The sequence below is a fragment of the Jaculus jaculus genome, chromosome 21 (assembly GCF_020740685.1).
Source record: "Jaculus jaculus isolate mJacJac1 chromosome 21, mJacJac1.mat.Y.cur, whole genome shotgun sequence".
In the NCBI taxonomy this organism is placed as follows: Eukaryota; Metazoa; Chordata; class Mammalia; order Rodentia; family Dipodidae; genus Jaculus; species Jaculus jaculus.
The window spans coordinates 13596755-13616997 of NC_059122.1; the positions used below are offsets into that span (position 1 = coordinate 13596755).

The window sequence follows — 20243 nt, forward strand, 5'->3', positions numbered from 1 at the left end:
CACACCTCCCTGAATCAACAAACACAGCTGTTTAGGATTATTTTATTGAGGAACATGAGGCAGGGAGAGATGGGGGGCACTGCAGCCACCCCCAACCCCACCAGGGGGAACAGACTCCCTCCCAGCCTCCCACCCCAAAGTGGCTCCCCCGCACTCTGGGGGGCTTTGTGCAAACTCTGCCCGGGTGGGGAGTTGGAAGGGTGAGTGTGAACTGGCAGCCGCTGGGAATGGTGGTGCTGCTACTGGGTGCCGGGGGGCTTGTAGGGCTCCAAGAGGAGGGCAGAGAAGGTGTTGACCTTGTCTGCCCCCCGCACCTCGTGGGGTAACAGTGGTAGCTTCACAATGTGGAAGTCTTCATACAGGTCCTCCATCTGCAGTAAGGCAGAGGGCAGAAAGCAGATTTCAGGGGCAGAAGGACAAGGACAGAGGAGGGCCACAGACACGGCTGTGCAAGCGGGCTTGACTGAGGTCACCGGGGTACACCTCCTCTCCCTGGTGTCACAGGCACCCAGGTCAGAACTCTATGGACAGATGCACAGAAGTGGGGACACAGGACAGCAGGTTAGGAGGAGAAGCAGGAGGCCAGGGAGGGCTGAGGGCATGGCTCCACAGAATGCCTGCAGAGTGCCAAGATTTGGGTTCTTTCCATCCACAGCACTGCCAAAACGATGAAAATAAAACAGTCAAAGAGGGCAAGGGAGGTAAGTCAAATGGCAAAATGGTTCCCTTGCAAACAGGTGGTCTTAAAGTACTCATGTAAAAATACTGGGCAGGGGCTGCCCGTGAAGCCAAAGGACCCAGCTCCAATTCTCCAGGACCCGTGTAAGCCAGATGCACAAGGGGGCACATGCATCTGGAGTATGTCTACAGTGGCTGGAGGCCCTGGTGTGCTCTCCTTTTCCCTCTGTCTTTGCAAATAAATAAAATATTAAAAGAATAGAGCTCCAGTTGGGCGTGGTGGTGTATGCCTTTAATCCCAGTACTTGGGAGGCAGAGGTAGAAGGATTGCCATGAGTTCGAGGCCACCCTGAGAATACAGAGTGAATTCTAGGTCAGCCTGAGCTAGAGTGACACCCTACCTCAAAATAAAATAAAATAAAAATAAATTAAAAGTTCCATTAAAAATACTAGGCAGGGGCTGGAGAGATGGCTTAGCGGTTTAAGCGCTTGCCTGTGAAACCTAAGGACCCCGGTTCGAGGCTCGGTTCCCCAGGTCCCACGTAGGCCAGATGCACAAGGGGGTACACGCATCTGGAGTTCGTTTGCAGAGGCTGGAAGCCCTGGCGCGCCCATTCTCTCTCTCTCTATCTGTCTTTCTGTGTCTGTCGCTCTCAAGTAAATAAATAAAAATTAAAAAAAAAAATACTAGGCAGGGCTGGAGATGGCTCAGTGGTTAATGGCATTTGCTTGCAAACTTTGAAGACCTCGGTTCAATTCCCCAGTATGCATGTAAAGCCAGATGCACAAAGTAGCGAATGCATCTAGAGTTCATTTGTAGTGACAAGAGACTCTGGAATGCCCACATTTTCTTTCTCTCACTCTGCTTACAAATAAATAATAAAAATTAGGGCAGAAATATCCCGTGGGTGTGGGTAACTGAGAGTGTTTTTCTTTTTTTTTTGGGGGGGGGCTTAATATAGGGTCTTGCTTTAGCCCACACTGACTCACGATGTAGTTTCAGGGTAACCTTGAACTCATGGCGATCCTCCTACCTCTGCCTCCTGGGTGCTGAGACTAAAGGTGTGTGTCACCACACCCAGCCTTCATAGACTGTTTTTCAGTGCCAGTGGTGGGATACCTTCCAGCAAACTGCTGGCCAGGGAGGTCCTTGATATCCCCAAAGCATTATAGGCCACTGCCAAGGCTCTTGGCTGCCCACCAGAACTAGATGGTTAAGACTGTGTTGCTGAAGACTTCACATGTATGTCACTGAGAAATCAAGTTGGGATTGAGCTGTGGCCTTGCTGCCAGAAAGCTGGAAAGAGGATGTCGCATGTTGCCTTCTGGGAGAGAGAAGTCATCAGTGGTGATAAACACCAGTGGACATTGCAAGCCTTAAGTTTGGACAGCCAGACCAAATGGTGCAATAGTGGCATGTCTGTTATAGGGGAAACCAACAACTCTCTAAATGGACTGGAGGTCTGCTCCACAGGAGGGAAGACATGATACATACCTAGTACTTAAAACTTAGTCAAAAGGCTAAGGGGAGGCTGGGGAGGTCATGTCCCTTAGGGAAGTAATGCCTGCTGTTCTCTGGCTAAATGCATATATTACGCCCACCAAACTGCCCTCTAAGCACTTTATATTAATGTTACTCTCACTTTTCTCTTCAGATGGTGGAAGCCACTGGGGTGACTGAAAAGTCACCATAAGCTGGGCATGGTGGTGCACACCTTTAATCCCAGCACTTGGGAGGTAGGAAGATTACCTGAGACCTCATAGTGAATCCCAGGTCAGCCTGGGCTAGTGAGAGACCCTACCTTGAAAAACAAAAATAATAGGCAGCTGTGGTGGCGCATGCCTTTAATCCCAGCACTCGGGAGGCAGAGGCAGGAGGATCACCATGAGTTTAAGGCCACCCTGAGACTACAGAGTTAATTCCAGGTCTGCCTGGACCAGAGTGAGACCCTACCTCGAAAAACCAAAAAGAAAAAGAAAAAGAAACAAACCAAGTCACCACAGTGCTGAAAAGAAGTGAGAGTGGTGTCCAGTACTGAACCATCTCTCTTGCACCCTACAAGGCTCATGGTCCATTGTAGAAGAGGTGATGGAAAGAATGTAAAAGCTCAAGGGTAGGACTGCTTACAGTGTTGTTCTCCAGATACAAAATGGCTTAGATATCCATGACCTCACAGTGCCTGACACCATCTACACAAGACCTTTATGATAGCAGGAAAAAAGGATGACATCAAAATAAAAGAAACTGGGCATGGTGGCTGATGCTATGAGTTCAAGGCCAGTCTGAGACTTCAGAGTGAGTTGCAGGTCAGCCTGGACTAGATTAAGACTCTACCTCAAAATAAAACAAAAACCCTCACACAATCAAAAACAGAAGAGAGCTGAAGCGATGGCTTAGTGTTTAAGGCACTTGCCTGAAAGCCAAAGGACCCAGGTTCGATTCCCCAGGACCCACATAAGCTAGACACACAAGGTGGCACATGTGTCTGGAGTTCATTTGCAGTGGCTGAAGGCCTTGGTGCACCCATTCTCTATCCGCCCCCCCCCCAATGCTTCTTTCTCTCCCTCAAATAAAATGAGAAAAATAATTTTTTTTTTTTTTTTTTAAAAAGAGGGGGTCTGGGGAGATGTCTTAGTGGTTAAGGCACTTGTCTGCAAAACGAAAGGATCCAGAAGGTTCAATTCCCCAGTACCCACGTAAGCTAGATACATAAGGCAGCACATGCATCTAGAGTTCCTTAGCAGTGGCTGGAGGCCCTGGAATGCCCATTTTCTCTCTGGGTGAGGTAGGAGGACTGCTGTGAGTTCAAGGCCAGCCTTAGACTATATCGTGAATTCCAGGTCAGCCTGGATTAGAGCAAGATCCTACCTCGAGAAAAAAAATGTGGGCTGGAGGAATGGTTTAGCAGTTAAGGCGCTTACCTGCAAAGCCTAAGGACCTAGGTTCAATTCTCCTGGTCCCATGTAAGCCAGATGCACATGGTGGTGCATACGTCTGGAATCCGTCTGCAGTGGCTAGAGGCCCTGGTATACCCACTCTCTCTCCCCCCCCACCCCTCTCTCTGTCTCAAACAAATAAATAAAAATAAATTAAAAAAAATGGATGAGGTAGCCAGGTTTGATGGCACTTGGAAGGCTGAGGTAAGAGGACAGCTTGAGTTCAGTACCAGCCTGGAGCTACACAGAAAGTCCCAGGTCTGCTTGGGCTAGAGTGAGATCCTGTTTTGAAAACTCAAAAACAGAACAAACCGACAGAAAGGCTGGGGAGATGGCTCAGAGTTAAAGGTATTTCCTTGCAAAGCCTGACAGCGTGGATTTAGTTCCCTAGCATCTATGTAAAGCCAGATGCAAAAAGAGGTGCATGTCTCTGGCCTTCTGGCAAAGAAATTCTGGTATGACCCCATCCACAAATGTGCAAATAAACGAAAACATTGAAAACAGCCGGGCATGGCGTTGCACACCTTTAATCCCAGCACTCGGGAGGCAGAGGTAGGAGGATCACCATGAGTTCCAGGCCACCCTAAGACAACAGAGTAAATTCCAGGACAGCCTGGGCTAGAGTGACACCCTACCTTGAAAAACAAAACAAATCAAACAAACAAAAAAAAGGGCTGCAGAAATGGCTTAGTGGTTAAGGTGCTTGCCTGCAAAGCCAAAGGATCCAGGTTCAATTCCCCAGTACCCATGTTGAGTCAGATGCACAAGCGGGCATATGCATCTGGAGCTTGCCAGAGGCAGCTGGAGGCCCTGGTGCATCCATTATCTCTCTCTTGCTCTCAAATAAAGAAAAAAAATATTTTTTATAAGTGAGGCTGGAGAGATGGCTTAGTGGTTAAGGTGCTTGCCTGTGAAGCCTAAGGACTCATGTTCTACTCTCTAGGTTCCACATAAGCCAGAAATGCGGTGATGCAAGTGCAAGGTTGCATATGCATAAGGAGGTGCATGGGTCTGGAGTTTGGTTTCAGTGGCTGGAGGCCCTGGCACAACAATTCTCTTTCTCTTGCATTAAAAAAAAAAAAAAAAAAAAAAAAAGAGGTAGGAGGGTTGCTGTGATTTTGAGGCCACCCTGAGACTACAGTGAGTGAAATCTAGGTCAGCCTGAGCTAGAGTGAGTCTTTGCCTCAAAAAAAACAAAATCCAAAACCAAACCAAAACAAAAATACACCTAGCCGGGAGTGGTGGTGCACACTTTTAATCCCAGCACTAGGGAGGCAGAGGTAGGATAGCCATGAATGAGTTTGGGGCCACCCTGAGACTACATAGTGAATTCCAGGTCAGCCTGGGCTAGAGTGAGACCCTACCTTGAAAAACCAAATAAAATAAAATAAATAAATAAAAAAAATCACCGGAGGTTGTCCTCTGGCCTCCGTACAGGTGTATACACATACATGTATACACACATACAAACATGCACACACATAAAAAGGGTCAAAAGGTGCTGGGAAGATGGCTCACTGGTTAAAGGCACTTGCTAGCAAAGCCTGCCGACCCAACGTTTAATTAAGTCACTCACATGAAGCTTGACACAAAAAGTGGCACAAGCATCTGGTGTTTGTTGGCAGCGCCAGGAGTTCCTGGCACACTCCCACGCATGCTTACATGTGTACAAATAAAAAGGGTCAGAGACTAACTATAGGAAAAGGCATGGGTTCTCCCTGGGTGGGGTTGGACGGGTGGGCACACCTGGTCCAGGTACTTGGCCTGGATCTTGTGGCGGGCCTCACACATCTTGCAGGGCTTTTCGGAGTCCGGGAAGACAAGCTGGTTAACGATGATGTTGTGGGTGTCGATCCTGCACTTGGCCAGCTCCTGGATCAGCCGCTCTGTTTCGTACAAGGACAGGAACTCTGCGATGCACACGCAGATGAAGGTTGTCTGCTCCTGCGGGCACAGGGGCGCGGTGAAGGAAGGGATCCACCCTGTCCCCAAGCCCAGAGCTTCTCACCACCTGCTGAATCACAACTCACGGGGTCTTTAAACTGTTCGCTGACAGAGCGGATGACAGGCAGTGTCTCTTCCAGCTTGGAGGCCAGCTGGTCTGCATTCATGTCCCCCAGGCCCAGCATGTTGCACATCTGTGGGGGGAGCATGACAGGTTCACCATGTACCTGGGGCCCATGAGACCCGCTGAGTTGCAGGCTTGCTAAATACTGTGACACCTCCTGGCAGTCAGAGGGGTGGGCTCTGGAGCTCACTCCTGTGGTAGGTTTCATCTCAGTGGTGCTATTCTGAGGGGAACTGTGGTCTTGATGATTGACCTGGGTCCTCAGTCTCATTACATGTCTAACCTCCAAAAGCTGGATGCTAGAGGAGCCGTTTCCCATCCCTTTACAGACTCTGGCGTTGGTGTTGAACAAACATTGATACCCTCAGTCGGGGGAAGGGAGAGTGCCTGAGGGGTAGGCATTTTCCCTTCCCCCTTAAATGTCACAGGAATGACAACCCATGGGGCCATTCTGTTTACAAAAAATAAGGAAGGTGAGGCCCAGAGAGGTGAAGCAACTCGCTTGTGGTCACACATCCTGGCCGCACATCACGTACCAAGGACGGGATGAGGAGGCCGGTGGGTCACCTAGTCTGAGCACGTGCTCCCAATATGTAGGCCACTTTGTGGACAGCGGTCGGGACCGAGTCTAGCCTGCCAGTGGGGGAAACAGCTCTCCTTCCCGCCCTTGTGAAGCACAGGTGAGCAGATGAGGGGACAGGAGCACCTGCCTGAGAGATGAACGGGCTGATCTGGTTCTTGATCTGCATGAGGCGGCCCAGGCCTCGCTCCACAATCGTGGGGAAGTTCAGGAGCCTGAGCGTGTGGCCGGTGGGCGCCGTGTCGAACACCACAACCGAGAAGTTCATGCCTTTCACCAGCCTGAGGGGAGATTTTTAGTTGGGGGGGTCAGGGTCCCACCAGGGTCCCGTCCCAGGGCAGGGAGCCCTCCACCCCCACCAGTAGGGTCTGACCTCATGACCTCAGCATAGCTCATGGCCTCGTCAATTCCTGGGAAGGCACTCATGGCCTCCTGCATCATCTTCTTGCCCATGCTCAGCATGTTGTCTTCCTCAAAGAACTCATCCGGCAGCTCTGCCACACCCAGGCTGGGGTCAATCTCCTGTAGGCCAGAAGGACCAGCCTGAGATGCTGCAGCGGACTTCTAGGGTGGTCACCAGGGCAGGCAGAGGGAGGGCCAGAGGGAATCCACAGGGAGCTCCAATCACAAAGGGTCAAATCTTCACAAGCAAGCTAGAAGCAGCCCCTGGACTAGGGATCCCAGAGGGATGCTGAAACCCACCACAGGAAATTTTCCGGCAATTTGCCACCCAAAACTTGCCTCCTCAAGATACTCTCACAACAGGCTTCCAGATCATTAATCTAATGTGGGCCTTCTTTGAACATACTTCTTTTTTTCCCCCCGGTTTTTCCAGTAGGGTCTCACTCTAGCTCAGGATGACCTGGAATTCACTATGTATTCTCAGAGTGGCCTTGAACTCATAGCGATCCTCCTACCCCAGCCTCCTGAGTGCTGGGATTAAAGGCATGTGCTACCACGCCTGGCTTTTTTTTTTTTTTTTTTCTTTTTCTTCCATAGGTAGGTCTTGCTCTAGCTTAAGCAGGCTTGGAATTCACTATGTAGTCTCAGACTGGGACTTCGTTAAGATGGTGCAGTAGACCACACCAAAGCAGCCTAGGGGAGGGAAAAAAAAAACCCACCCAGCAAAATATACTCTTCTAGTAAAAAGTGAGGTGCATACGAAATTAAAATGGCAGCAGAGAAGTAGGAGAGACCCAGAGCATCCAGAGCTCACACAGGCAGGCAGAAGCGGCTTCAGCAGCAGCAGCAGCACCAGGTCCACGGGGCCACAGCTGCCAGGCTCAGCTTGAGCCACAGGAAAAGCCAGGTGAAGGGATTTTCCACCCACACCAGAGCTCTCCCCAAACTCAAGAAACGTGGAGAACCGCAGTGAACAACGGAAAAACAGATCACGAGGTAGAGGATCATGTAGTCTCAGACTGGCCTCGCACTCACAGCAATCCCCCTACCTCAGCCTCACAAGTGCTGGGATTAAAGGTGTGCGCCACCTCAGCTTTTGTTTATTTTTGGATGCAGTTCTCAATCTGGCCTCAAACTCGACATCCTCTTTCTTGCCTCAGCTTCCACAGACCTCATTCATTCTAAACCTCTATAGGCCTCGTGTTTTCTCCCTGCTCCAATGTCTGTTCCTCTTTGCCGGTACTAATTTATCTGCTCATTATTTAGTGTGCATATGATGCACGCACAAGTGTGACAGATGTGTGCCTCATGTGGAGGCCAGAGGAGGGTGGCGGGCGTCTTCCTCTATTGTTCTTCTGCCTTATAACCCTGAGACAGTCTCCCCTTGAACCTACAGCCTGTGCCCACAGATTCTTGGAGCGCCCTCAGTGTTGCAGCTGAAGGCATATGTGACCACATCAACTTTTTACATGCTGTTGGGGATCAAATTCATGCTTTCTTACTCACTCAGCCATCTTTCCAGTCCTAGTTTATGTTTTCTTTTTTCTTTTTCTGAGGTAGGGTTCCACTCTAGTCCAGGCTTACCTGGAATTTACTATGTAGTCAAAGGGTGCTCTTGAAATCATGGTGATCCTCCTACCTCTGCCTCCCGAGTGCTGGGATTAAAGGCATGCGCCACCATGCGTGGGCTAATCTATGTTTTAAAACCGGGTTGCATGTAGCCCAGGCTAGCTTCTCAAACTGTCACTATGTAGCTGAAGATGACCCTGAACTTCTGATCCTCCTGTCTCTATCTCCTCAATGCTGGGACTACAGGTACGCACCACCACGTTCACTTTATGTGGTAACCAGGGCTTCGTGTATGCTAGGCCGGTACTCTACCCGCTGACCTACATTCCCAGCCTCTCTACTGTCCCCGTTGTGCAGATGAGAACCTGAGCCTTGCGCACACCAGGACGGCGCTCCACCTCTGAGATCCACTGCATCTGTACTCAGCCTGGGATCCAAGGATGGCTTTGCCAACCCCCTCTCCCCCGTGCTGGCTGACTCCCCCTCTACTCATTGCAGCTGTGTGGCACCACCGTACCAGCGGTGATGACACAGTTGACATTTCCACCTTCCTTCCACCATGCTCTTCCTCCTCCCAGTTCTCCAACAGGCACGAGACACAAGCAAAACCACACATATAGCAGGCATGGTGCTGGAGCCTTTCATCCCAGCACTTGGGAGGCAGAGGTAGGAGGATCACAGTGAGTCTGAGGCACCCTGAGACTGCACAGTGAATTCCAGGTCAGCCTAGGCTAGAGCAAGACCCTACCTTGAAATACCAAAAAAAAAGTGGGCTGGAGATCTAGCTCAGTTGTAGAGTACTGGCCTATCAAGTGTGAGGCTCTAGGCTCAATCCCTATTACCAATAAAGAGGAAAAAAGAAAAGAAAAAGAGAACTCAACCTGGGTGTGGTGGTGCACACCTTTAATCCCAGCACTCAGGAGGCAGAGGTTGGAAGGTTGCTGTGGGTTTGAGGGCAGCCTGAGACTACATAGTGAATTCCAGGTCAGCCTAGGCTAGAGTGAGACCATACCTGGTTTCCAGGTCCTACAGCCTGGCTCTGTGTGCTGTCTGGAGATCCGCTGGCCTCAGCACCATCCCTGGCCACATCATCACCTTTCTCAAAGAAACATTCCTGTAGTTGATGTGCTGTTCCAGCTGCTCCACAGTCTGAGCAAGAGGATCACCTGGCCCAGGAGTTCAAGGCCAGCCTGGGCAGTGTGAGAGGGAGATAGCCACTTGTTGAAACAAGGTCTCACACTGCCCAAGTGAATTCCAGGTCTGTCTGAGCTAGATTGAGCCCCTACCTTGAAAACAAAAACAAAACATCGTTTATTTATATAGACAGACAGGTATCTCAAATCTAACTACTGGTTCTTTCTCAATATTCTGTCCCCTTCTGGAACTCCTCTTTGTCATCTCTGACCCGGTCTCATCCCCAGCCTTCTTGTTAGTATCTTTGTCTCCACCCTTGACTTATAACCCAGCTTCCACATAAACAGCCAAGAACCTGAGGTCCGGGGTGTAGCTGAGCATTTGTCACACAGCCCTGGGCTCCGTCCTGAACCAAAACAGCAGCAACAACACCAACATGAACAGGCCCACAAAAGCGCCAGGTTGTTTTTTTGTTTTGGTTTTATGAGGTAGGGTCTCACTTTGGTCCAGGCTGACCTGGAATTCACTGCATAGTTTCAGGGTGGCCTTGAACTCACGGCGATCCTCCCACCTCTGCCTCCCGAGTGCTGGGATGAAAGGTGTGTGCCATCACTCAAGAGGCAGGAGCACCACAAGTTTAAAGCCAGCACTGCCTGCACACGCAGGGAGACCTTCTTTCTACACACAGACGACGACTACCACTGGAAGAGAATACTTTCCATGGAACGTAGAATCAAAGCCACTGCCTAGCACGATCTGCAAGTCTCACCAGCACCTCTGGCTGTTCTGTCTGTGGTGTGTGTGTGTACACGCCCACGCACACAAGCACACAGATGCACATGCCCGGTGCACATTCGTGCAGAGGCCAGAGAAGAACACTGGGTGTCTTCTTCTATCACTACTCTGCCTTCTTTCCCCGAGTCAGGATCTTTCACTGAACCCGGGGCTTGTGGCACTTACTGATGATTCCACTGGCTGGCCAGGGAGCCCCAGCAATCCTTTTGACTATGCATCCTTCAGCACCGGTGTTACAGGTGTACAGCCACGCCTGGCTTTGCTTTTGGTTTTTCGAGGTAGGGTTTCACTCTAGTCCAGGCTGACCTGGAATTCACTATGTAGTCTCAGAGTGGCCTTGAATTTACAGTGGTCCTTTTACCTCTGCCTCCCAAGTGTTGGAATTAAAGGTATGAGCCCCACGCCGGCTTCCTCCCCCGCCCCCTCCCCTAGTGTCTTGCTCTAACCCTGGCTGACCTGGAATTCACAATGTAGTTTCAAGGTGGCCTCGAACTCACAGTAGATCCTCCTACCTCTGCCACCCAAGTGTCAGTGCTGGGATTAAAGGCGTGTGCCACCATGCCCGGCTCAGTCACTCTTACTGACCCTTAAATGTTGACTTGGGTCTTGTGGAGGTTTGCCAAGAAAGGCACGAAAGTGGAGAGATGGGGGATGTAGAAGGGGCAGGACTCAGTGGCTGGTAGTGGGCATGCCCAAGAATGGCCTAATGGATCATTTGCCAAAGTCGGGAGTTGAATTCGGCTTCACTTACCATAGCAAAGAGGTTGTCATAGCCTTTGACCTTAGTGGGTACCTTGGAGAATTTCTGGTCAAAAGCATCGGAGATGTTGTGGGCTGGGTCTGTAGAGATGATCAGTACACTCTCACGCCCCTTGGACAGCTGGACGGCCAGGCTGCAGCTGCACGGGGGGGGGGGGAGGTGGAAAAATGGGAAGAGGCTGGGGTCTGCATCCAGAGTCTGGGGTCCCAGCAGCACAGACCTGGACGAGCAGGCATTTTAAGATGGGGAGATGTCTCAGTGGGTAAGAGTGTTTGCTGTTCAAGCATGAGAATCTGAGTTTGATCCCTAGCTTCCATATCAAATGCTGGGCATGGGCTTGTATGCCTGTAAGCCCAGCACTGAAGGTGGCAGACAGGAGGATCCTAGGGCTCGCTGGTCAGCTGGTTTAACCCCAAATGGCCAGCTCCAGATTCAGGGATTGCCCGTCTCAGGGGAACAGGGTAGAAGGGTGCAAGAGCAGGACACCCAGCACCCTCCCTTTGGCTCCACCTGTGCACACATCTGCACACGTGCCATGGCGTGTAAGCTCCAGGTGATCGATTTAGACTGGCCTGCGTGCCTGCTTCTGTTTTGTTTGGGACATAGTGGCACAATCCAGCTGTCCAGAGAGCACAGCACAGACTGCTCGCTCACATTCCACTTGCTCAGTATAACCTGCCTCAACTCCCAAAGGACTGAGACACGCTAATACCCTTTCCATTGTTTCCCACACTGGCAAGGTCCATCAGACTAGGACAGCTAGCCTTGGTGTCTCTCTCCCTACTCTGAGAGCTCACTTGGTTTACTGTCTGGTGACTGTGCCATCTAAATGCCCCTCTGCCCCCCATGCTCTGTGGTTGGGCACTTGGGCCCTAACAACTATGATCCAACTAAAAGAGTGCCAGGCCTGTATTCCCAAGGTATATTTCTTTCTTTTTAATATTTTACTTATTTGGGAGAGAGAGAGAGAATGGGCACGTGAGGGCCTCCAGCCACTGCAAACTCTAGACGTGTGAGTCCCCTTGTGCATCTGGCTAATGTGGGTCCTCGGTAATCGAACCTGGGTCCTCTGGCTTTGCAGGCAAACACCTTAACCGCTAAGCCATTCCTCTAGCCTATATTTATTTATCTATCTCTTTCTTTCTCCCTCCTTCCCTTTCTTTCTTTCTTCGAAGTAGGGTCTCTAGCCCAAGCTGACCTGGAATTCACTATATAGTTTCAGGGTGGTCTCACACTTACAGTCATCCTCCTGTCTCTCTGTAGCGTCTCACTCTAGCGACCTGGAATTCACTATGTAGTCTCAGGGTGGCTTCAAACTCACAGCAATCCTCCCAAGTGCTGGGGTTAAAGGCATGTACCACCACGCTCGGCTATTTTTTTTTTTTCTTTTCTTTCTTTCTTAACTCCAGACACATGTGGCACCTTGTGCATCTGGCTTACGTGGGTCCTAGGGTATCGAACCTGTGTCCTTACGCTTTGCAGGCAGGCATGTGCCTTAAGCGCTAAGCCATCTTTCCAGTCCAAGAAGATACTTTCATTTGCTGCTGCACTTTGCGGGGAGCACCATGAAGATGGCCCCCCACCCAAACACACGCGACCAGGGCCCTCGTCCCACTCTGGGCAGAAAAGCGGGTCCCTTGTCCACCCCTTTCTCGCAGTGGTAGATCCCACCCGCCTTCCCGGCTGTCACCCGAAGCCCCCTTACCTGCACGTGGTCTTACCCACGCCACCCTTGCCCCCGACGAAGATCCACTTGAGGCTGCGCTGCTCGATGATGTTGCTGAGCGTGGGTTCCAGCGGCTCCACATCAGGCGCATCCTCGAACTCTTCTGCCTCGACCCCCCACCCGGCCACCCCCGCCGCCATCTTGGAGCCGGCTCACGTGACCGGGCGGGTCGTACCATGTGCCCGGGCGCCTTAGGGGGAAGAAAAGTGTTTAGATCACGTGCCCTTCGAGGCCCGGGACCCCGATCGGCCTCCTCGCGAATAGGCTTCCAGAAGGCCAAAGAAGGCTGCATGCTTACCGTTGCACGCGCCTGGAACTCGCCTTGTCCATCAGTCGCCTGCGTCTTCCCTGGGCCTCCCCTGCTTGTGCACATGTTGGTACGACCCAGGCCACGCTCCGTCGCTGATTGGACGCTACGTCTTGCGGTTCTCTTCTCATTGGCTACGCTTCCCCCCCTCCCACCACCAGTCCCGCTCACCGCGCTCACCTTAGCAACCCTCCAAACTCCAGGTCCGAGCTCGGTCAGTGAAGTTAGGTTGTGCCGAGGTCCTCCCTGTCTTTGATTTTATAAGCACGGTTTTCTTTTCTTTTTGTTTTTCGAGGTAGGGTCTCACTCTAACCCAGGCTAACCTCGGACTCATGGCGAGCCTCCTAACTCTGCCTGCCCAGTGCTGGGCTTAAAAGGAGTCAGGTTTCCTCTTGCCTCAGTTTCCCGATTTTTGGGATTTATAGCATGCTTGAACATTTCATTTTCTTTAAAAAATTACTTATTTTTAAATATTTTATTTTACTTGTTTATTTGACAGAGAAAGAGGGAGAGAAAATGGGCGTTGCAGGGCCTCCAGCCACTGCAAACGATCTCAAGACGCATGTGCCCCCTTGTACATCTGGCTAAAGTGGGTACTGGGGAATTGAATCTGGGTCCTTTGTCTTTGCGGACAAACGCCTTAATCGCTAAGCCCTTATTTATTTATTTTGAGAGCGAATGGGTGCTCCAGCCTCTACAATGCCACCTTGTACATCTGGCTTACGTGCGTACTGGGGAATCGAACCTTAGTCCTTAGGCTTTACCTCCTCCTCCCACCCCCCGCCTTTTTCTGGTAGGGTTTGCTTTAGTCCAGGCTGACCTGGAATTTACTGTGTATTCTCAGGCTGGCTTGGAATTCTGGGCGATCCTCCTACTTCTGCCTGGAATTATTTTTTTAGTTTTGGTTTTTCAAGGTAGTCTTACTCTAGCTCAGACTGACCTGGAATTTACTATGTAGTCTCATGACGGCCTTGAAATCTCTACAATCCTACCTCTGCCTGCCCAGTGCTGGGATATAAGGTGTGCGCTACCACAAAGGGCTCAACTGAGTATTTCTTAAGGAAGCAAAGAGAATGTGGGGAAAAAAAAAAGCAATCTTCCTGTAAAACATTATTTAAATATGTCTCCTGGGATTAAAAGAGAAATAGTTTAGTCGTTAAGGCTTTTACCTGCGAATCCAAAGGACCCAGATTGATGCCCCATAACCCACCTAAGCCAGATGCACAAGGTGGAACATGCATCTGGTGTTCGTTTGCAGCTGCTGAAGGCCCTGGAGTACCCATTCTCTCTCTCTGCTTCTCTCAAATAAAATAAAATTAAAAAATGTAAAGGCATCTACCATAACACCCGGCTATTTTCCTGACGATCATTTTTCCCTTTAGTGTCCAATTGGAGTCCATATGTGGCCTTGAAGCTGCCCCTATTTTAATCAATTGGTTGAGCCACTTGGCTCTCGCAGCAAACCAATCACGAACCAACTCATTAAAATAAGTGGCTGGGGCTGGGCGTGGTGGTGCACGCCTTTAATCCCAGAACTCGGGAGGCAGAGGTAGGATTGCCGTGAGTTCGAGGCCACCCTGAGACTACATAGTGAATTCTAGGTGTGCCTGAGCTAGAGTGAGACGCTACCTCGAAAAGTTAAAAATAAATGGGTCTCCAGTCTGAAGGTGGGTTGATGGCAAAAAGACTCCAATTGTGGGCTGGAGAGATGGCTTAGCGGTTAAGGAGCTAGCCTCTAAAGCCTAACAACCCTGGTTCGATTTCCCAATGCCACAAAGTGGCGCATGCATCTGGAGTTCGTTTGAAGTGGCTGGAGGCCCTGGGACGCTCATTCTCTCTCTCTGTCTCTGCTTGCAAATGAATAACAGTCGTGCTTATAGAAGAAACTTTTTTTTTTTGGTGGTCGAATCTCAGTGTAACCAGGTTCGAATTAATTATGTAGTCTCAGGCTGGCCTCGAACTCACGGTGATCCTCCTACCTCTCTAGTGCTGGGATTAGAGCCGTGCGCCACCACAATTGAGTGGAATGGATTTAATTCCTGAAAACCTCTGCATTTGGCCCTCTGCTGGCGTGTGGGCAAATATCCACAGTCAGCAAATACTTTGGTCCTAGTATTTTGGGCCCCCCAGTCCAAGGACTCATTTTATTTTTTGTTTTTCGAGGTATGGTCTCGCTCTAGCACAGGCTGACCTGGAATTCACTATGTAGTCTCAGGGCGGCTTTTAAGTCACGGCGATCCTCCTGTTTCCCAAACGCTGGGACTAAAGGCGTGCCCCACCACTCCTGGCAGGACTCTCATTACTCCATCTTCTAAAATACAACCTTAATTCCCAGACGGCAACTCTAGCTATGTCCCAGACATAACTACCCCGACATAATTTCCATTTCCAGTTTGGGAGATCCCCGGTTTCCATCTGCCTTCAATCTATGAACACACAGTCCCCAAAACGAGGTCCTTTCACTCACAAAAACGTCCGGGGGGGGGGGGAGGCAGACAGGGATCCTGCCTTTGGGGAACGGGTCCTCCCTAACGCCCCTGGAGGGAACCTCACTTAGTTCGGACAGCCAGCTACAGCTGCCACCCTAGGCCGCCGTCCCGCTCCCGCGCCGCCTCCGCGCGTCTGGAAGCCCGGCGGCTACCGCCAGCCTATGCGCATGCGCTCCTCGGCCCCGCCCCGCCCTCTCTGAGCGCGCTCCAGGACCCGGACCGCTTTTCCCGGCATGCCCTGCTCGGGACGCAGCAGCGCGTCCCGGGCGCCAAGCGCGGGGTGCCGAGCTCTCTTTCCCGCCGTCCTTTGCGCGGCACCTGGCGACAAGATGGCTGCCCGAGGGAGACGGGCGGAGCCTCCAGGCCGGGAGGCGCCAGGCCCCGCGGGCGGCGGCGGGAGCCGATGGGTGGAATCGGGACCCGGCACGTCTCCCGAGAGCGGAGACGACGAGGTGTCGGGAGCCAGCTCGAGCCCCGTGTCGGGCGGCGTCAACTTGTTCGCCAACGATGGCAGCTTCCTGGAGCTGTTCAAGCGGAAGATGGAGGAGGAGCAGCGGCAGCGGCAGGAGGAGCCGCCCCCCGGGCCGCAGCGAAGACCCGATCAGCCGGCCTCCGCCACGCCGGGGCCAGGGGATCCGAAGAGGAAGGGAGGCCCGGGCCCTACGCTCAGCTTCGTAAGGAGCCGCGGGGGGTGGGGGCGGGCGCCGGGGCCCGGGAAGGAAGGGGGACGTCGGGACTTGCAGATCTGCTCTCCACCGGATGAGGGGGCTTGTCGCGGTCACCCGCTGAGGACGTGAGACCCGGATTCCCAACGACAGAGGTGTTTCGGGGTGGAGAGCGGGCACCCGCAGATCGTGCCCGCGGGAGAAGTCGGGAGCTTGCACGGGAAGCAGCGCTCTTGGAGGGTTGGGGGTGGGTGTTAAGGAACTTGATATACTGTTGGAGAGGTACCCGGGCTTGGATACTGGGGGATCTCCCACTTCTCCCGCCATGTGTGTGTGTAGCGGGGAGTGACGGAACGAGCAAATTCAAATTCCGACTCTGAGCTGTGTATGTTTCTTAATTTTTAAATTTTATCTTATTTACTTAAGAGGCAGAGAGAATGGGTGCACTAGGGTCTCTAGCCACTTCAAACGGACGAGATTTTCCTTTCTTCTTTTTTTTTTGAAGAAATTTTATTTTATTTAAGAGGCAAATAGAGAATGGGTGCTACTGCAAATAAACTCCAGTCGCATGTGCCACCATGTTCATTTGGCTTCCCTGGGTCCTGGGGAGCCAAACTTGGGTCCTTAGGCTTTATGGACAAGCACCTTTAACGGCTGAGCCATCTCTCCAGCCCTGAGCTGTGTTCTTGAGACTCAAAACTGACTGTGGCCGGGTGTGGTGGTGCACGCCTTTAATTCCAGCATTCTCGCGGCTGAGGCAGGAGGATCACGAAACGGAAAGCAAGACACAGTCTCAAAACAAACAAACAAACAAATAATTAGCCAGGTGTGGTTGTGCTCTCCTGTGACCCCAGCACTAGGAAGGCGGAGGTGATAGGATCGCCAAGAGTTTGAGGCCACCCTGAGACTACCTAGTGAGCAGGTCATTCAGGTTAGGGCAAGATTCTGCCTCAGAAAAAAAACAAAAACCAAAATAAAAGCCAACTAGACAAGGAAAAAAAATCACGGATTGTGTGTCTAGGAAGATTGTTCGACTCTTCCCAGTCTCATTCAAGCAGTGTCCGTTTGTTGAGCATCTTAACTTGTGCTGGACATGGTGCTGTGCCCTAGGTGTTCAGTGGTGAGCGTGACAAAAAGCATTGATTTTTTTTGGGGGGGGGGAGCCTCTGGGTGGCCTACTTTCATTCTGTCCGGTTGCAGCAATGGACACGATTGCATCTTTTGATGTGAGTGTTCGTTGAAATATTCCTAGAGTAGTCTTGACAGGGCTATGCCAGTGGCTCTCTGGTGCAGGTGTGTCCCTTCTTCCGGACACATTTGGCGGTTAGAACTCGGGGAGGACGGTCAGTCGTATCCATGGGTAAAGGCCAGGGATGCTGTTCAGTGTTTTACAGTGCACAGGACAATAAAGAGCGAGCCAGGGCTCAGTCAGTGGTGTATATTCATAGTTCTGAGGTTACTGTCTCTGGTGTTGAGATTAGTGGCCTGTAGTGTGGAGGGAAAAGTGTTGGTTTGAGAATTACAGACTGGGTAATTCGTGGATCCAGCTGTGTGGTTTGGGGCAAGCCTCAGTTTTTTCATGTGCTAAAAATGGGGTTTGAACTGAGTGTGGTGATGCATGCCTATGACAGCACTAGGGAGGTTGAGGCAGGAGGACTGAGTTTGAGGCTAGCCTGTGTTAGAATAAGATCCTCCCCCCAAAACCAACAGGTAGCCGGGTGTGATGGTACACACCTTTAATCCCAGCACTTGGAAGGCAGAGGTAGGATCACCAAGAGTTTGAGGCCACCCTGAGATTACTTAGTGAATTCCAGGTCAGCCTGGGCTATGGTGAGACCCTACCTCGAAAAACCATAACAAACAACGAGAAACAACCAACAACAAAAGTAGGTCTGCAGCCCAGCTTGTAATAAAGAGCTGAGGCAGGAGGATGGCAAGTTGCCTGGGCTACAGAATTACAAAGCCAGCCTGAGCAACTAACTCAATGAGACCTGATTTGATATAAAAGAAATAACAAAGGGAAGAGGGCTGGAGATGGAGCTCAGTTTTAGAGCCCTTGCCTACCTGGTGATACCTTGGGTCCAATTTCCAGCACAACACTGAAGAGAAGGAAGGGGGGGGGGGGCTGTGATAAGTCCCAGCAGCACCCGACAGTCTGCTTGAAGTGTGTACAAGGTGAAGTCTCAAGAGCTGCCCAGTGTAGGGGAGACGGTAGGATAGCAGAGTGAAAGCCCAGAGTGAAAGGTGACAGGGCCTGGGTTGGTGTGATAGCCAGGCGGTGGGAGCGGCAGTCGCTGTGGCTGTCTTTCACTTGTCGTGATGGGCCATTGTAGCTACACCCTTCAAACAAGCCATTAGACAGACCCTGCACAGGAGAATCAGCCCTGCTCTGGTTCAGGGGCTGCCTAGTGCTTAGCTCCACCCGATCCAGCCTGACCTGTCCTTCCCAAAGACTTGTCTTCATGCTATAATGGGAGCTGGTAACCTCAGAGAGAGCAGCCCAATGTGAAGGAGGTAACAGCTCCCTAGCACTCTGCCCTGGCTTGGCATACAGTAAGTACTCAAGAGAGGGAGCTGTTGCTGCCTGCCTGGCCCCCCTCAGGGGAGGGTGCAGGCTGGGCAGAGTGGGGACAGCTGGTCCCCATTGAGGTGGGCACTCCTGGCTCCCTGGGAGGGCAGCCTGGGGCCCAGAACTGCCTGGGCACGGTGGCCCAGGGCAGGCGCTGAGTCGCATGTGCTCCTCTCTGATTGCTGCGCAGGTCGCCGGCTGGTGGAGCTGGGCGTGGCGTCGGGACGGGCCACCAGGCCAGGCTAGGAAGGTGTAGTGGGCCTCAGCACCGCCAAGGGCGGGCCCGACTCCTGTAACCCTTGCAGTCTTCTGTCCCTTCACCCAGGTGGGCAAGCGCAGAGGCGGGAACAAGCTAGCCCTCAAGACGGGAATAGTAGCCAAGAAGCAGAAGACGGAGGATGAGGTGAGCGGGCAGGTCGGGGTGCTGCCTTATTATTGCCTTTCCTTCCAGCGTCAGTGCCCAGTGTGGTAAGACTTGTGTCCTCCCTGCCCAGGGTCAGGCCTGAATGGGTGTGTCTGGTATGGTGGGAGGGACCCCAGATAACCTGCCTCTGAATATCTTTACCTCAAACCCAGGGCCTTCAAGGTGACACTGGGAATGGGCCATCTGTCATAGGACAGTCCTGACCCCTGTTCCCTGGTTCTGGGGCATTCCCAACCCCTCCTTGTCCCTTCCAACCCCCCACCCCCACTCCCCACAGGTATTAACAAGTAAAGGTGACGCGTGGGCCAAGTACATGGCAGAAGTGAAAAAGTACAAAGCCCACCAGTGCGGTGATGATGATAAAACTCGGCCCCTGGTGAAATGACCCCTTCCTGGGTGCCTTCGGCCTGGGACTCTGCGATGTACATAACTATTTAATGCGGCAGCGGTGGCGGCGGCCTTCCCCCAGAGGACTGATACACAGAAGGAAACCGGGGTGCTTCCTGCAGCCGCGGACCATTCTCCAGGACTCTTTTTTTACCTTGAGCACTTGTCTCCTGAGATTACTAGACCATGGTTTACTGTCCCCTTTCTTCCCACCTCCTTGCTCTCTGGCTTTTTCTGTCTTCCTCTTCCCTTCTCCCTCCCTTTAGCCATCACTTCTGAGAAGTAAAGAACTTGACTTAGTGCTGGACCTGTGTGCCTGGTTTGTCTTTGTTATGCAGTCTAAGCTAAGCACATTCCTCCCCACAGGGGGCACCACACTTGGCAAAGCTGGGATTGGCTCAGTGGGAGTGAGGAGAGGTTCTAAGACAGGAACATGTGCTCTACTTCTCTCCCAGGTGACAGTCCCACGGTGGTAATTCAGGTCCCATTGCACTCTCTCTCTGTCTTCCCCCTCTATGTGGTTGCTCATGGCTGTGTGCCTGCTGGGTGTATTCTTACGTGTTGCGACCAGAGTGGAAGGTCAGTGTCCCACTTCCTTGTTCACGCACCTGTTCTTACTGGAGCGGGAGTCTCTTACTGATCCAGGAGCTGGCTTTTTGCTTTTTTTTTTTTTTTGTCCCATCACCTCCTGTGTTTCTTGGGCTTCTGTACTCCTGTGGGACTGATTGCAACCTGTGTGGCTGTGCCCAGCTG

At 51.7% G+C, this 20243-nt stretch overlaps 2 protein-coding genes across 3 annotated transcripts; one reads left to right on the plus strand and one right to left on the minus strand.

Moving 5' to 3' along the window:
- Positions 1-28: 28 nt before the first annotated feature.
- Get3 (guided entry of tail-anchored proteins factor 3, ATPase) lies at positions 29-12811 on the minus strand. The gene is made up of 7 exons (XM_004672450.2): positions 12629-12811; positions 10915-11062; positions 6637-6785; positions 6394-6544; positions 5646-5753; positions 5362-5559; positions 29-371 (listed from the first exon to the last, which is right to left on the minus strand). The coding sequence occupies exons 1-7, from the start codon at positions 12787-12789 to the stop codon at positions 240-242; spliced, it is 1047 nt and encodes a 348-aa protein (XP_004672507.1). The 5' UTR covers positions 12790-12811; the 3' UTR covers positions 29-239.
- A 2953-nt stretch (positions 12812-15764) lies between these two features.
- On the plus strand, positions 15765-19797 carry Trir (telomerase RNA component interacting RNase). Of its 2 annotated transcripts, XM_004672449.2 has the most exons (3): positions 15765-16119; positions 19005-19082; positions 19381-19797. In XM_004672449.2, exons 1-3 carry the CDS (start codon positions 15775-15777, stop codon positions 19486-19488), a joined length of 531 nt encoding a protein of 176 aa, XP_004672506.1. In that variant the 5' UTR covers positions 15765-15774; the 3' UTR covers positions 19489-19797. The 2 variants fall into 2 exon arrangements, with proteins under 2 accessions (XP_004672506.1, XP_044995364.1); XM_045139429.1 differs by lacking the exon at positions 19381-19797 and having other exon boundaries at positions 15765-16096; positions 19005-19081.
- The last annotated feature ends 446 nt before the right edge of the window (positions 19798-20243 follow it).

Excerpts from the sequence above, each read along its gene's own strand:
- Get3 (XM_004672450.2), bottom strand. The coding sequence starts at position 12,789 with ATGGCGGCGGGGGTGGCCGGGTGGGGGGTCGAGGCAGAAGAGTTCGAG. Across the intron at positions 6,786-10,914 it reads ATGACAACCTCTTTGCTATG|GAGATTGACCCCAGCCTGGG; the intron begins GTAAGTGAAGCC and ends TCTGGCCTACAG. Across the intron at positions 5,754-6,393 it reads TCAGCCCGTTCATCTCTCAG|ATGTGCAACATGCTGGGCCT; the intron begins GCAGGTGCTCCT and ends CTCCCCCCACAG.
- Trir (XM_004672449.2), top strand. The coding sequence starts at position 15,775 with ATGGCTGCCCGAGGGAGACGGGCGGAGCCTCCAGGCCGGGAGGCGCCA. Across the intron at positions 16,120-19,004 it reads CGGGCCCTACGCTCAGCTTC|GTGGGCAAGCGCAGAGGCGG; the intron begins GTAAGGAGCCGC and ends CCCTTCACCCAG. Across the intron at positions 19,083-19,380 it reads AGCAGAAGACGGAGGATGAG|GTATTAACAAGTAAAGGTGA; the intron begins GTGAGCGGGCAG and ends CACTCCCCACAG.